This window comes from Cervus elaphus, chromosome X (genome assembly GCF_910594005.1).
Source record: "Cervus elaphus chromosome X, mCerEla1.1, whole genome shotgun sequence".
NCBI lineage: Eukaryota > Metazoa > Chordata > Mammalia > Artiodactyla > Cervidae > Cervus > Cervus elaphus.
The window spans coordinates 31,149,389-31,164,612 of NC_057848.1; the positions used below are offsets into that span (position 1 = coordinate 31,149,389).

General features: G+C 48.8%; 1 protein-coding gene across 6 annotated transcripts in view; it reads right to left on the reverse strand.

Moving 5' to 3' along the window:
* Positions 1-15,224, reverse strand: part of TSC22D3 (TSC22 domain family member 3) — a 64,658-nt gene that overhangs the window by 37,970 nt on the left and 11,464 nt on the right. For 4 of the 6 annotated variants that reach the window (XM_043895666.1, XM_043895667.1, XM_043895665.1 and 1 more), the window contains exon 3: positions 2,773-2,883. The exons of the other annotated variants lie outside the window; for them this stretch is intronic. In XM_043895666.1, coding sequence (XP_043751601.1) covers positions 2,773-2,883 — 111 coding nt within the window. The remainder of the gene's footprint in view (positions 1-2,772; positions 2,884-15,224) is intronic. 6 annotated transcript variants of the gene reach the window in all.

Consider the following 15,224-nt stretch of genomic DNA (forward strand, 5'->3'; position numbering starts at 1 on the left):
TAGGCTCCTCTGTCCATGGGATTCTCCAGGCAAGAATATTGGAGTGGGTAGCCATTCCCTTTTCCATGGGATCTTCCTGATCCAGGCAGATTCCTTACCGACTAAGCCACCAGGGAAGCCCAGGGCTGCAGTTTTGTGAATCAGTGCTCCAAAATCAGTGCTACAGAAAAACATGGGTCTAGAAATGGGTGAAGGGGCTTCCCAGGTAGCGCTGTTGGTAAAGAACCTGCCTACCAATGCAGGAGACATAAAGAGATGTGGGTTTGATCCCCGGGTCGGGAAGATCCCCTGGAGGAGGGCATTTCAACCTGCTCCAATATTCTTGCCTAAAGAATTCGCATGGACAGAGGAGCCTGGTGGGCTACAGTCCAGAGGGCTGCAAAGAGTCAGAAACAACTGAAGCAACTAACATGCACACATGCAGAAATGGGTGAAACAAAGGATGGGACTAAATGAATGTAAGCAGGGCTCCTGCTTTCTCACTTTGAGGGGGAAGAAGTCTGCTGGAGTAGCTCTTTCCAGCCCATGAGCATCCTTGGCATGGGATGAGGAAAAGGCCAGAAGGAACTGGCCCGACATCTTCAGGTGGGCTCAGTGGCCAGACAGACAGCAAGCTGCCACCAGCTCCGGGGACTGGGGAGAGGAGGAGGAGCGGACACACAGGTGAGCACAACTATGCCCTCTGAGCAGGGGGTGTTGGGCCTTGTCAGGACTAGAGTCCAGACGCCTGAGACATAGAACAAGGAGAGAGAGCTGAGGAGTTGGGGAGGGGAAACAGAAGGCTTCCTCCTGAAGTGCTTGCTCCATTTTCCCACTCTCCCCAACCAAACAGGCTCAGTGACACGGCACAGTTGACTGAGTAGGCAGAAAGCAATCAAGATACCGCAGGTACAAGCTGAGTGTTCCAGACACGATAGAGGTACGTGTGCCTAAGACTTTCACACAGCCAGGACATGAGTGGTTGCTGACTCCCTAAGGCAGATGGAACAGTGTCAGGGATTTCTTTTGAGTATCTGGAACTGGGAGGATATAATAATAATAATAATAATAACAACAACAACAATAAAATCACCTTAGACTAAATGATGCTGGCACCAGAGAAACATCCGGTGCTGGTATTTCTGTAATATTCAGGCCCTTTGCAAAAGTTCAACATCTTTCTTGAGGAGATTCTTATTCCACATGTGTCTTCTCTGATTCCTTTTCCACATGTGGTGGCCTAGAGCTCCTTCTCAAATTACCCTGAGGTAGCTGCTACAGAGACACGTTCTCTGTGCCAGGGTTGAGCAGGAAATGGGTAACCCAGAGCAGAAGGATCAGCAGCAAAAGCCATTTGCGCTCGAAGAAAACGAGAGTATTTGGAATTCCGGTGTGCTTGGGCGGAGGGGAAGAGGTCGTTACACCAGCCCAGACAGTCTTTGTCCCCACTCTTCTGTAAAGGAGCGGTGGGACCATCTCGGAAAATGTGTTGGATGAGAGAATCACTTGGCTAGAGGTTACTTCCCCTGCATAAGCCTGTGTGAGCACAGACACTGGGAAGGAGGCAGAGAGGGGGGGCTCCTGAGGGGCCTGGGGAGGAACAGGACTCAAGGAGGAAAGAAGAGCAAATGAGCCAAAAATAGCTTTGCAACAGACCCCTCAGAAGGACTGTAACCCTAGCTCTGTAAGTGGTTAGAGCTCCTCCCTTCAAACGAGGATGGTTTTGCTATTACAAGGATATTTAAATCAGGTATACACACATACACACACACACACAGCCAGGAAGGATTTCTACTCTCTTCCTAGCATCTTCCCAAAGTGCCTGCCTGGCTGGTGGCAGGAAGGTGTGCGTGCTAGGTTGCGTCTGATTCTTTGCGACCCTATAGACTAGCGCACCAGGCTCCTCTGTCCATGGGATTCTCCAGGCAAGAATACTGGTGTGGGTTGCCATTTCTTCCTCCAGGGGATCTTCCTGACCCAGGGGGGTCTCCTGAGTCTCCTGCATTGGCAGGCAGATTCTTTACCACTTCGCCACTTGGGGGGAGGGCACAGGGGCCTAGGCCGAATTTAGGCTCAGCTGGAGTCCTCCCCCTCTGTTTGGGCTTCTATGAGGGTCAGGGCAGAGCCAGGACTCTCCCAGTCCCCTCTGCTAACGTCAACAGCATCCCCAGGGATGGCTTTATATGTGGATGGAGAGGGTAGCTGCCTGCTTGGTATGATTTGAGAGGTAAAGGTCAGAGGAACCTTGCCCGAAAAGGTCAGCTCTGCTAGCTCCCAGCTAAGCCTGAAGTTCTCACAGTGCTTACTCTTGGCAAAGGTCCAGGTCTAAAGAGAATTGTGACTTGGGCAGGGGAAGCAATGTTCAGTTACTACCAGCTGTTTACACCTTGACTGGATTCACAGTATCACATTAGCAGTAGCAGAAAGCAAGCTTCCCGCAGGAGGATGGTTAAGAGACAGGGAGATCAGGAAAGTTCTGGAACATGTGCTATCTATCACCCCGAGCAGCTAGGGGTATTTTGAGGGAGCTTGTGCTAGAAAGCAGAATGAGGGAGAAGAAAGAGAGTCAAAACCAAATTCTACCCAGTTGGCCATTTTCTGAGGAATGTGCCTGCTTCCTCTATCCAGGCTGAGAATGTTTCAGATTTGACATTTAGGTTTACAACAAAGGAGATAAAATCTCCTCCCCAGAGAGAGGCATTTCCCCTGAATTCAGACTCATCGCCTCCCACTTAACGGACAGACCATGTGCTGGTGAGGAGGGCCGAGATCCCGAGCCAGGGTGTCACTCACCCTTCAAGGCCTGGCGTGGCGCACTCCTTGCTTCCTGAGAAGAAGAGCGTGACTACCATCACCTGGTCTTTGTCATGGCGGGGAATCTGCTCCCTTGGCCAAGCCCCTGCCCTGGAGACAAAGAATAGGAAAGGAACACACAAAGAGCTGCACTTAGATGCCAGGAGTCTGTTTCCATCGGTGCCAGGAACAGACCTGAGCAGTGGGTTGGATGTTGCAGCTGGGGTCCCTTGGCACTGGAGAGGCTAGAAGTTATCCAGACAATAGAGCCCAATAGATGGAGTCCTGCAGCCCATCTTATATTCCCCAGAGATACCACGAGAGTCTAATGATGTTGCCGAGGCCCATAGCCAAAACGCGCCCGGCAGGCAAAAATGCAAAAATCGATTCACAAAATCCGCAAAGAATTAAGTATAGATAGAGCCAGATTGAATGAACCCCCTGGCCTCTGTGGGCTGCAGGGACCAGAGGAACCCCATTCCCCTAGGTTGCTACAGTGCCTGTCATGGTGACATGACATCTGCTGCAAGGGGTTATGACTGGCTCAAGGGTCTAGGGTCCGTCCCCTTGGTTTCTCACTGCTAGGCAAAAAGCAGTAGCAAGCCTCTTTCCTTCACCTACAGCTTGGTCCCTGGTGGGATGCACCTGGCCAGCTCTGCTCTGTTTTCTTAAGTGTATGTGGAGTCAGAGCAAGGAGCAAGGGAGGGAGAAGGGGAGCGAGGAGGGAGGATGGACTTGAGGAAGGGAGGAAGGGCCAGGATGCTGGCCTCCTGAGGTAGCCCAGATTTCACATGAATACACTACTGACTGTGAAAGGTAGCAGTGTTGCCTCTTCCAATTCTAGCACTTCTGGGAGTCATTTCTCAGCTCACACTTCCCTCCTGTGACAGATACATAAATCCTTGGCTGAAGAGGCTGCCGTGCCCCTTCCTGTCTCAGATGTGATTTTCTTCAGATGAATTGCACCACCTCCTTCAGACTTGCACAGGTCAGGTGACCAGACCAGGCACAGTGCAACAGCCATCAGGCTGTGAGGAAGGAGAAGAAAACTGTGATTTCTGGTCAACTCCCTGGCTCTATGTCTCCCCAAAGCAAGCTAGATACCTGCGGACAAACCCCTTAGACCTTCCTGGACAAGTCCGTTGCATAAACAACCATATGACACACACCTAAGACACACAGAGAAGATTTCTGAAAGCCAACTCTCAAGTATTTCTGGGAGGCTTTTCCACTTTGAGAAATGTCTGTGGCAACACCTGGTCTCAGCTTAGCTTCTCCCTACACCCAGGTTTGTCTCCTAGTTTCTGTATACTCCAGGAATGCAGGCTCACTTTCACATTGGCCCAAATAATTAGGAAAGCAGAACTACTGGAAAAAAAAAAAACTAGGCCCCTACTGCAATTTAAAAGCTAGCTATACGTGATTTTTTGGGGGTGTAACTTTTATTTTGTATTATCCATGCCACAGGTCCAATGTTACCCCAGCTACATGAAATTCAACTGTAATTGTATTTGGAATCTGTGTGTGAGTGGATGATTTCTTTTTGCAAGAATCTTTTTTATTTATGTTTGACTTGGACTGGTGTCAAAGTGACTCTGCATGCCTGAGTACCCACAGAGCAGCTCGCTCAGGTGGGGGTGTGCTAGCAACCTAGGAGTCAGTGACTCCTATGGATAATCCCCAACGTGGATAATGAATATAAGAACAACCAAAATGTGACAGATACAAGAATGGATCTGTGTGGCTAAAGACAGAGGCTGCAATGAATCAGAAGTACATAATTTAGTATTATTAAGGAGTAAGCATGATCCTGGATGCTCTAAATAGAGAAGAAGCCTGTAGGAACTCTGAGGTCATCTTCCTTCTCTATTCCATGGCCACTGGCCACTAATGAAACCCTATACTGCTCCAGTCTCCCGTGGAACAGCTAGCTCAAGGAGTTAGGGCAGGTGATTAGGTCCTCTGAGGTTCAGTTAATTTTGCTCTTTTTCAAACCGGCCATCTTGCAAAATGTGTGTCACTGGTAAGAGAGATGGGGGTGACTGGCTAAAGCTGTTACAGAGGACATAATGAAGTTTCTGGTAGAGAATTTGGAGGTTGTCTAAGGGATAGAGAAATACAAGCTGGTTCAAATTTTTTATAATAGATTTTGTTAATTTGGAAAAGAAAACTGACAAAGGGCATCAAAACTACCATTAAGCATACAAAGAGGTGGATCAGAAAGCAGGAGGACAAAATTTGGGAAGAACAGTCTCACAGAGCAAAGGTTATTAAACACTGGACTGGACCACCAAAGGATGTTGTAGTATTTCCTTTCTTAGAGGTGTTGGAAGCTCAGCTGTCTCGGCTTGAGCCTTTGGCTAAAGACAGTTCCAAGGACACCATAGCAAAGACATGCAAGGCTCCTCAGATACAATCCAGGCGGAAGGCAGAACAGACCCAAAACCTCGATCACCTTTCCACTTCCTTCTAGGGCTCACCTCACAATCCGCAAGGTGAGCCCCAGGAGGAAGCAGGACTAATAATCATGTTCCCTATCTCAGGGCAATGGAAGGAGGAAGGGGCCCATCACAAATTCCTCGTAGAAATGGGAACCCTCTTGTACAGTTTGATTTTATACAAATTTCCCACCGAATCTTGCCTGAATCTGTCCAGAAATTGGCGCCAGTCCATGCGAAATTGCCACAGTGACATATTTCCTGTCCTTCTACTGGGGCTTTGTGCATTCAGAGAAAGATTGGAACCTCTTTGACTTACTTCCCGGAAATACTCCTTAAATTGGAGCTGAATGTGCCTGTGAACAATGCTGAGAAGAAATGAGTGGAAGGTGGTGAGGACAGCCCCACCAACTTATCAGCGACTGTGTCCCAGAGCGTGGTAGAGGCGGTGCCTGGAGCCAGGGGAAAGGCCTGCTGCTGATCTGGAGTGTTGAGTGTCACGGGGCAGAGCAGGACATCAGAGATATAAAAATAGCAGCATGTTCTTACACTTGGAAGTGGGCTGTCAGAGGGGGCCTTCAAGCTAGGTGTACATGGATAAGTTAAAAAGTGAAAGTCACTCAGTCGTGTCCAACTCTTTGCAACCCCATGGATAGTCCATGAGATTTTCCAGACCAGAATACTGGAGTGGGTAGTTATTCCCTTCTCCTGGGGCCCTTCCCAACCCAGGGATCAAACCCAGGTCCCCAGCATTGCAGGCGGATTCTTTACCAGATGAGCCACCAGAGGAGCCCCTACATGGATAAGATGATCTCAAATCATACAGTATGGCTCCCCTTGCCTACCTCTGCTAACACAAGTGTGGTCGGATGGCCCCAAATCCAGTGATTTGCCTACCACTTTCAAGATTTAGGCCATGTTTGAGGACCACCAGTATTGTTCTTTTTTTGTTGTTGTTTAGTCAGTCACTCAGCCCTGTACCGACTCTTTTGCAACCCCATGGACTGCAACCTGCCAGGCTCCTCTGTCCGTGGGACTTCCCAGGCAAGAATACTGGTGTGGGTTGCCACTTACTTCTCCAGGGGATCTTCTCGACCAAGGGATGGAACCCAAGTGTCGTGCATGGGCAGGTGGATTCTTTACCCCTAAGCCACATGGGAAATCTTATTTATTTAACATTTTCTCTAAAACAGCTCACAGGAGATTCACTTTTTAAAACTGCCTCCTGCTCAGAAATATTTTAGAAATCATACAGTGTATGTGTTAGACACACTCCTCCCCCTCCATACATGTTGAATAAATAAATAGCTATAAAAAATAGAAAAAGTTAGTCCACGTACCACCTAAAATGATCTTGCACACCACCAGCGCCTGTTTACTGTGCTTGAGGGGAACAGTGCTTTCTGTATAATGCACACAGAAGGTCCCCACCGCCAACAAGCATGGCTTTATTTCCTCCTGCAATGTAAAGCCGGCAGGGCTTTAGAGGGCTGAATGGCCAGGATGCCATCCTGAGCCTGCCTCCCTCACGCCTTCCTCTAGGGCTAGGGCCCCGGCCCTTACTATTTTCCTCCTTTCAGGTGCCAGCCCTGGCCAAGCCTGCAGTTTGCAGCAGAACACAGGGCCCTTATTCTTGGTCAAGTGCTCCTTCCCTCAAGCTATTTTCCCTGCTGAGAATTCCTCACTAGACCTCACTTAACTTGGACAGTGCCCTCTGTGGAGCGGACTTCCTCAGCCTTGGCCCCAGGGGCTGCTTTGGCTGGAGTGCCCCCAAGCCCACATCAGTAGCCTGCCTGTCCAGCCCAGTGCTCACATGGGGCCCAGTCACCTCCGGCTGAGAAGCGTGGAGTGCGTGGTGTCCCGAGCTGGGAACACCGTCTTCCCTGGGAGGCCAGCAACACCCCTTTCTCTGAGCTGGCTCCCCGGGTGGTCAAGAGACAAAGGAGGCCCGCAGCAAGAACATGAGCAGTGGAGCCAAAGTGTTCTGTAGGCCAGAAAGATTGTGCCAATGTGGGCTAAACACAAGGACTATCTAACAATCAGGGCTGACCAACAAGGGAACCCGCTTGTGGGTAGATGCCTTCAGGCTGAAGTAGTGTGTCCACCCCCTGGGGATGCTTCACAAGATTCCCGTTTCTGCTGAAGAGTTAAGACCCTTCAGGGGCTTAGAGCCCTTTTTGCTCTTATTAAACAGATAATCATTCCCCATTCCACCACCCCCCGCCCCCACCCCATCCAACTTGGACTCTCTCAGGGTCTCTGAATGCAAAGTCCCCAGAAACAAAACTGCTCTGAGGGAGGCAGGGCTGAGGCAGGGAGCTCTGCCCATTCCACTCCCCAGGCTCCCAGAACTCCCTAACTTCCACCACCCACCGGGAGATGCTTTCTAGTTCAGGGCAGCCCAGCTTGAAAATACTGTGGTGAGGAAAATTAAACCAGGTGAAGACCCAAACCCCTTCAAGTTTAAAAGACACACACAGATTTTTATTTGTGACCTTGTTTGTTTGGAGGTGTAACATCTATTTGGAGATGAAGGCGGTGGCACAATGCCTCCTGTCTTTCTTTGTGTCCTCCTCTTAAACTCTTTCCTCTTCTCCTTCCCTCCTTCAAATTCACCTTCACCCCGGCCTCTCTTCCCCCGCCCCCAACTCTCTCCTTCCTTTCTCTGTTCTTTCCCTTCAGCAGATGCCAAGGCACCAAGGAGGACCTTAGGGCCCTATATAGTGCAGCACTATTCCCTGCGGGAATTCTAAGATTCCCTTGCAACCACCAGACTCTATGACTGATTAACTGAGGGACAAGAAATGATTGTTGAACAAACTGAGCTAAGAAGAAGGTGGGCTAGCAGCAAGGAAGCAGAGTGTGTGACTCTGAGGGTGAGGGCACTAGGGCAGTAGGCAGGTGCCTGACAGGTGGGGCCGGCTTCTCTTCTACTCACCCTCCCCACTGCAGTAGAGAGGCTGGTGGGTACACAGTTGGCAGAGGACATTGGAGATCTGCCATGTAGGCAGCCCTGAGCTCTCAAGCCTCGCCTGGCAAGGAGCTCTCTCTGGTTAGTGAAGTGTCACCTACTGTGGCTATGGACCCTCATCATATAATCCAGGGAGAGATGGTCCACTATGAAGGAATCAGAATGCAGTGAAAGGTACCAAACACCAACTTTCACCAAGCAGATTGGTTTCTGGTATCTCATCTGTGCATAAGTGAGGGGGAGAGCAGCTATATATAGCAGCAGTCAAATTCTCAAAGGGCCCTGCATTGAGTCATGCAGCGGTGGTTCTGGTGAAAGTGGGGCTTTACCAAGAAACCAGATTTCTTTTTTTTCCATTTAATTTTATTAGTTGGAGGCTAATTACAATATTGTAGTGGTTTTTGCCATACATTGACATGAATCAGCCATGGATTTACATGTGTTCCCCCCTCCCGCCTCCCTCTCCACCCCATTCCCAGTGCACCAGCCCTGGTTACTTGTCTCATGCATCCAACCTGGGCTGGTGATCTGTTTCACCCTTGACAGTATACTTATTTCAATGCTGTTCTCTCGGAACATCCCACCCTCGCCTTCTCCCACAGAGTCTAAAAGTCTGTTCTGTACATCTGTGTCTTTTTTTCTGTTTTGCATATAGGGTTATCGTTACCATCTTTTTAAATCCCATATATATACGCTAGTATACTGTATTGGTCTTTATCTTTCTGGCTTACTTCACTCCGTATAATGGGCTCCAATTTCATCCATCTCATTAGAACTGATTCAAATGAATTCTTTTTAATGGCTGAGTAATATTCCATAATGTATATGTACCACAGCTTCCTTATCCATTCGTCTGCTGATGAGCATCTAGGTTGCTTCCATGTCCTGGCAATTATAAACAGTGCTGCGATGAACACTGGGGTACCCGTGTCTCTTTCAGATCTGGAAACCAGATTTCTAAGACAAAGGGCCAGTCTAGTCCTTCTTCTTAGGCAGTCTTTTAGAGCAAATGCAAACATCCAAGACCAGAAAATCCCCCTAGTTCAAATGATAATTTCTCCAAAGACACACACGAAGAACTCAAAAAACACATTCTGGTTTGAGGAGCTGAGCTTTGGGGCTGAAGGGGTCACTGGGAGACATTTGGTGGAGAGCTCATTAGCAACTATACCTTGCCAACACCCCCAAACACCTTGGTCTCATTACTAAATCATTCCAAGTCCATCATCCTTGAGTTTTCAAAGTGGACCCTAAAGTTCTATTCAGCCTAGATCCTCTCTTGGGGTTATGACTTTTTTACACATTTACCATCTTCTCCTTTCCCTTTCTTGCTTTTGTGAATCCCTTCTTCCTCCCATCCTTCCAACCTTCAGGGCTTCAATGACATATTCATGTGTCCACACATCCCATCTATACACAATAAGATGCTACAGGTGTGATCTTCCAAAATATCTGAATTGGAAGAGAGTCAAGAAACCCATTTTCTCTCTCCCCTCTCTCATTTTGTAAGTGGGGAAAGCAGCCCACAGAAGGGCAGGGAGTTACTTACTCAAGCTCAAGCATCAGATTGGTGGCAAAGTCGGGACTCGAACCCAGATCTTCTGGACCCAAACCTGACCCACTTTCTACAACCTCAAGCTGTAGCTCCTCCAGGAACTGTGCCTCCTCCATGAATTCGGGGTCCTCTACAAGCTGGGGCTCTTCCATGAGCTGAGGCTCCTCCAGTCTTTCCCCCTTCATTGTCACTGTTGCCCAGGAAAATCTTGATAGCCTGACTGGAGTTGATTTCTCTCTCTCTCTCTTGCCTGGCTGGGGTTGGTTCCTCTCTCTTTCTCTGTACCTCCCTCTCACGCTCTAGCTCTCCCTCTATAGCTGCTGGGCTAGGGCGGGATCAACTGGAAACTCTTTCCCAGGCTCAGAAGAAAAAGTGCTCAGGGAGCCTCGGGGCCAGCCTGGGCTGGCTCCGTTGTGGAGGCGGGAGGAAGTTCCCGGCCCTGAGTGCCTTCGGGGGCTCCCAGGCTCTGAGGGAAGGCTGGAGCTCCTGGGGCAAGTGCTGCCCTCCGGATCTTCTGCTGAGGCTGGGCCAGCTTCCTAAACTAACTCCCAGACTGAAGGGGAGGGCCGGATCCTCCAGGGGAGCCCAGACAGTGGCTCTGCCAGCCAGCCCCTGTGGTTGGAACTTTCAAAAAGACCAATGTTTCAGCAACTGATTTCTTTTCCAACCCGAACAGCAAGCCTTTCTGTCCCCCTTGCATGACTGTGGCTGTGGCATGCAGCCCCAGTCTGAACAGAAGCAGAATTCCAGGGCTGGGACTCCATAACACCCAAGACACTGGTCAATTCCATTAAATCAAATCAAATAAAAAACCACCGTTTTGGGCATCAGGGAGACCCAAAGCTGGTCTCTTGGCATGGAGATGTTGTGTACCTACTGGGATGGGATGTGCACAGCCATCTAGAGATGAGAATTCATAAGACCATTGGGTTAGAAAATCAGGAGACATGGTTTCTCTTTTCAGCTGGTCACTAACTGGCCGTTTGGCTTGTGACAGGCACCCACCCATCTCTGGGCCTCAGTTTCCTCATTTGTAAAGGGTGAAGGTCAGACTGAATGACTGCAGAAGCCCTGCCAGTTCTGAGCCTCTGTGTCTGGCTAAGATGCAAGTGAAGGCAGAAGGTGCCAGCCCCCAACATTGGGTAGATGGAATTTCAAGGTCTTGAAGAGGCAGTCCCCAGTTCCACTGCCCTCTGAAATCCTTCTCCATTTGCCAGCAGTGCCAGTAGGGTGCCCTCATGCCTCTTTAGGTTTCAATCTCTGGTAAAAATGTCAAAGCTCCTGGCAGTTTGTCCCCTGCAAACAGAAGGAAACCTAGAAGCCTTGTCAGTCATTTACACCTGAGTGTGAATGAAGAAGGTTCAGAGAGCAAGCCTTGACAGAGATAAAGCTTGCCAGACTGGGCTGCAGGTGTTAGCTGGCTTTGGGCAGGACAGGTTGTGTGATTGACGGAGCAAGGGGAGGGGTCTGTGAGGGGACTGGTGAGAGGGAGATAAGGCATGTCCTAAAAGGTTTTGTTCTGGCTCTTCATATGATTTGCCTAATGATAAGGAAGGCTTCTCTTCACTGAGTGCTTCCTGGAACATCCTCTCACCTAACCCCCACCTCTCAACCACACTTCCACCATTTTCTTTTTCTTTTTTTAATTCCGCCATTTTCTAAATGAGGAAACTGAGGTTGAGAAGTCACTTGCTAATGCCACATAGTCTGTCAGGCCCTTCTCTACTCCTCAGTGGCTGCTCTAGGGTCTTTTGAGGGCGAAGAAGCCCACCCCAGCTCCCCACAAAGGCCAGCACCTCCCACCCTACTGGGAGAGAAACCGGGAAAAACAGAGTGGGGCCCTGCCTCTCTAGGATCATGGCTCCCCATGATCAATGGCTCAGCATTCAAAAGCTCTGGACACACCTTGCAGTTAACACTAGAATATACTAGCAAAGCCACCCATATCTGAATAGGTGGCTGAAGATATAGCAATTTGGAGACATGGTCATTTCGGGGGGCCAGTTTCGAGTATAATTTTCAGTGTGTTAGTTCTTTATTCTCTTCACTGACTTTCGCCCTGTTTATCTGGCAGGTGAAGAACTCTTCAAAGTCTTTCTGATCCTGATTTTCAGCTGATAGGCCATTATGGCCCTTAGAGAATCACTCTGCCTAAATCATGGCTGCTTGATCTTGGCAATGAGAAAATTTCCTTGGGGGTTTGCTCCTATCTGAGGTCCCCAGTGAGCCAGAGTGACTTCAAAATCCACACCTTAGGGTATTAGCAGTGACTGGGGGGCAAGAATCCCTCACAGAGGGACATAAATGATACAATGCCCAAGGTTTTAACAAGGTGACTTTTGTTTTTGTGAATTTTCTAATCCTCGGGGAAGGATTAGAACAACCCTTAGTCTGTGTTCTCACAGCTTCCTGCACCTTTTCTTTATTATGATCAATTGTAATGATATGGCTATTTGTGTAATTATTATTTGGTGTCTGTCTCCATTATTAGATTGTAAGTTTCCTGCCACGGGGATCCTGCCTGGCTTGTTGGCTGCCACTTTCTCCCCATGTCTGATTTTCACGTGTGTGTGAAAGGAGAAATCCTCCTCTTCCCCAAGCACCTGGGGTGTGCAGTCTTATTCCAATGACCTCCCACACTGAGATGCTCCCCAAAATTGTTAGACCATTAGGATGGATATACCACTGACGCTAATCTGCCTAGGAGATAAGAAACCTGAAAGATTCAGAGGGGAATTAACAGCTCCTTAGTCTGTTCCCCTACATGATTCCAGTCCTAGAAGAGCTGGTAAAGAATCCGCCTGCAATGCAGGAGACCCCAGTTCAATTCCTGGGTTGGGAAGATCCCCTGGAGAAGGGATAGACTACGCACCCCAGTATTCTTGGGCTTCTCTTGTGGCTCAGCTGGTAAAGAAGCCGCCTGCAATTGCGGGAGACCTAGGTTTGATTCCTAGGTTGGGAAGATCCCCTGGAAAAGGGAAAGGCTACCCACTCCAGTATTTTGGCCTAGAGAATTCCATGGACTGTATAGTCCATGGGGTTGCAAAGAGTCAGACATGACTGAGCGACTTTCACTTCACTTCCATTTCCAATGGAAATTTCATACATGTTTCTATTATGAAAGTATTTTCCTAAAAACATTCATCTCTCACACATGCACTTTTCTTTTCCTTATAAGCACCTGCATCTGATGCCTTTGCTTTCCCCACCTGTCTGACCCCTTTTGTCCATGATCCTTATTACCAGCCCTCTCATACTTTTATTCAGTTCTTTATTGCTAGTCACCACCTTCCCCATGTTTGCATTTTATGTAACATCCCTTGGTAATTTTGTCTAGCTTCTCTGCATGCTAGTAGTCAGGAAGTTCTTTCTGTTATCTAATCACAGTTCTTCATGCTACAGTAGAGGCCTATTTCCTCTCGTTCTGTTTCTAGTGTGGTTTGGAAACAGCTAGTCACCATCTCTGAGTTGTGACTTTCTTATATTTGAAGATCAACCTCTCTTTGACCACCGTCTGGCCCATCCTTATGCTCATCTTCAATCAATCATCTTGGCTCCTTTAGCTTGGCCCCACAGCTCCCTGAAGTCCCAGGCGTTAGCCGGTTGGCTAAGCAAGCTTCTCTTCCCTTTTGCATTCAGACTGTTTTTCAGCCTGGACAAATTATCTGACATTTTCAACCCAGAAAATTTAACCCTGAGGCCCCAGAAACGAATGCAGCCTGAAGCTTTGTGCCCCACAGCCTCTGTACAATGAGAAGCATTCACAACTTAGAAGGAGGCCCGCAAAGGGAAAATAAAACCCAGATGACCCTCTGTGGTTCTTTTTTTCTTTACAGTAAATAATTTACAAAAACAAATTTCCCTCCACCATAGGCTTTATCACTGGTCTCCAGGGCCAGCCTTTACGTATTTCCATACCGTCATGGACTATTTTTAGTGAAAGATGACATTAAGTACTGGCTGCCCCGTGGGCTTCAACCCCCATCTCTTCCTCCTGTCAGAATGTTGTCAGACCTCCCCTTTTGGACCTGCTGGCCACTCATAGCCTAGAAATATTTCCAAGAGTGTGAGTAGCTATGGCATGACTTCAGGGGTTTCTGAGAAAGCCTCTGTCTAAACATGTCTCCTTCGGCTTGGGTCTGATGATTAGAATTTCAGCCATAGAGATTCATTTCTTTAGTTCAATATCACTTCCTCAGGAAGCCTTGTCTGATATTTTGTTACACTCTCAGAGAGGAACTTATTCCTTTTCCCTCTTGGCACTTCTTTGTAATTATAGATTCATTAGCGTGGTTATTTTGGTTAATGTTCATCTCTTTACTCTACTATTCCATGATGGCTGTGGCCATGCTTTTTGTGAGTTCCCCACTCTATTCCTGGTGCCTAACATTGAGCCTGTCACATGGAAGGCATGAGAGAAATATTTGTTGTTGACTGAATTTGCTCATGAAGCTAAATGTGAATTTTCCAGAGCACTGATAGGAAAGGGTGTGGGCATGCATGCCCAGGACACTAGCTCGGTGCGAGGGCCCCAGAAAGCAACGTGCTGACCGTAAGCAGCAATCTGCTTCCCCAGATGACCCAAGGCTGCTTCCTTTTTGCTACTCCAGCTCCCTTTCCTTTCCTGTCAGCTTGAGGCTTCCCTCATTCCGCAGCCAAATCCCAGGACCTTCATTTATATGGCATCTGGGAAGGAAGGGTTTGACCAAGGTATTGATACAAACAAGGCTAAAATGACACCCCGTGAAGCCGCCAGGAACTTTTTTTTCCAGAGAGATTTGGGTGAACAATGTGTGTGTGTGTGTGTGTCTGTGTGTGTATTCTTGGGCTTCCCTGATAGCTTAGCCAGTAAAGAATCTGCCTGAAACGCAGGAGACCTGGGTTCAATCCCTGAGTTGGGAAGATCCCCTGGAGAGGGGAATGACAACCCACTCCAGTATTCTTGCCTGGAGAATCCCACGGACAGAGGAGCCTAGTGGGCTACAGTCCATGGGGTCGCAAAGAGTCAAGCACGACTGAGCAACTAACACTACTACACTACATATACATTCTCAGCGCAGTGCCTTGACATGATCCTTGTTCTGTTATCCCCCTCAGAAGGGGCCTGGTGGAGACCGAGGCCAGAGATGCACAGATGTGAAGCCATACCCCCAGACTCCTCTGGCACCCACCCTCAGCTGCACTCCCATGCTTAGCCCTCCTGGTTCTGATGAGCTTTCTGCAAGCATCGAGGAGTGGTGCCTTTCTGCTCTTGGGCCCTGAAGGCCTCCACCTACCCAAGCCTAGCTAGGTCCCTGAGGGGAGGCTTGCTCCGACTCAGAAAGGGGCCACAAGAGGAGGGCCAGATCAGGCCTCTCATACATGGAAAGTGTTCCTTGCTGTCCCCACCCCAGCCAGCTCCTTCTGACCCATGACCCTCGCTGGATAGGCAAGGTGCCCTCTCCCCTCCCATCAGACAGCCTTACAGCTCTTTCCACTGGCCATTCTT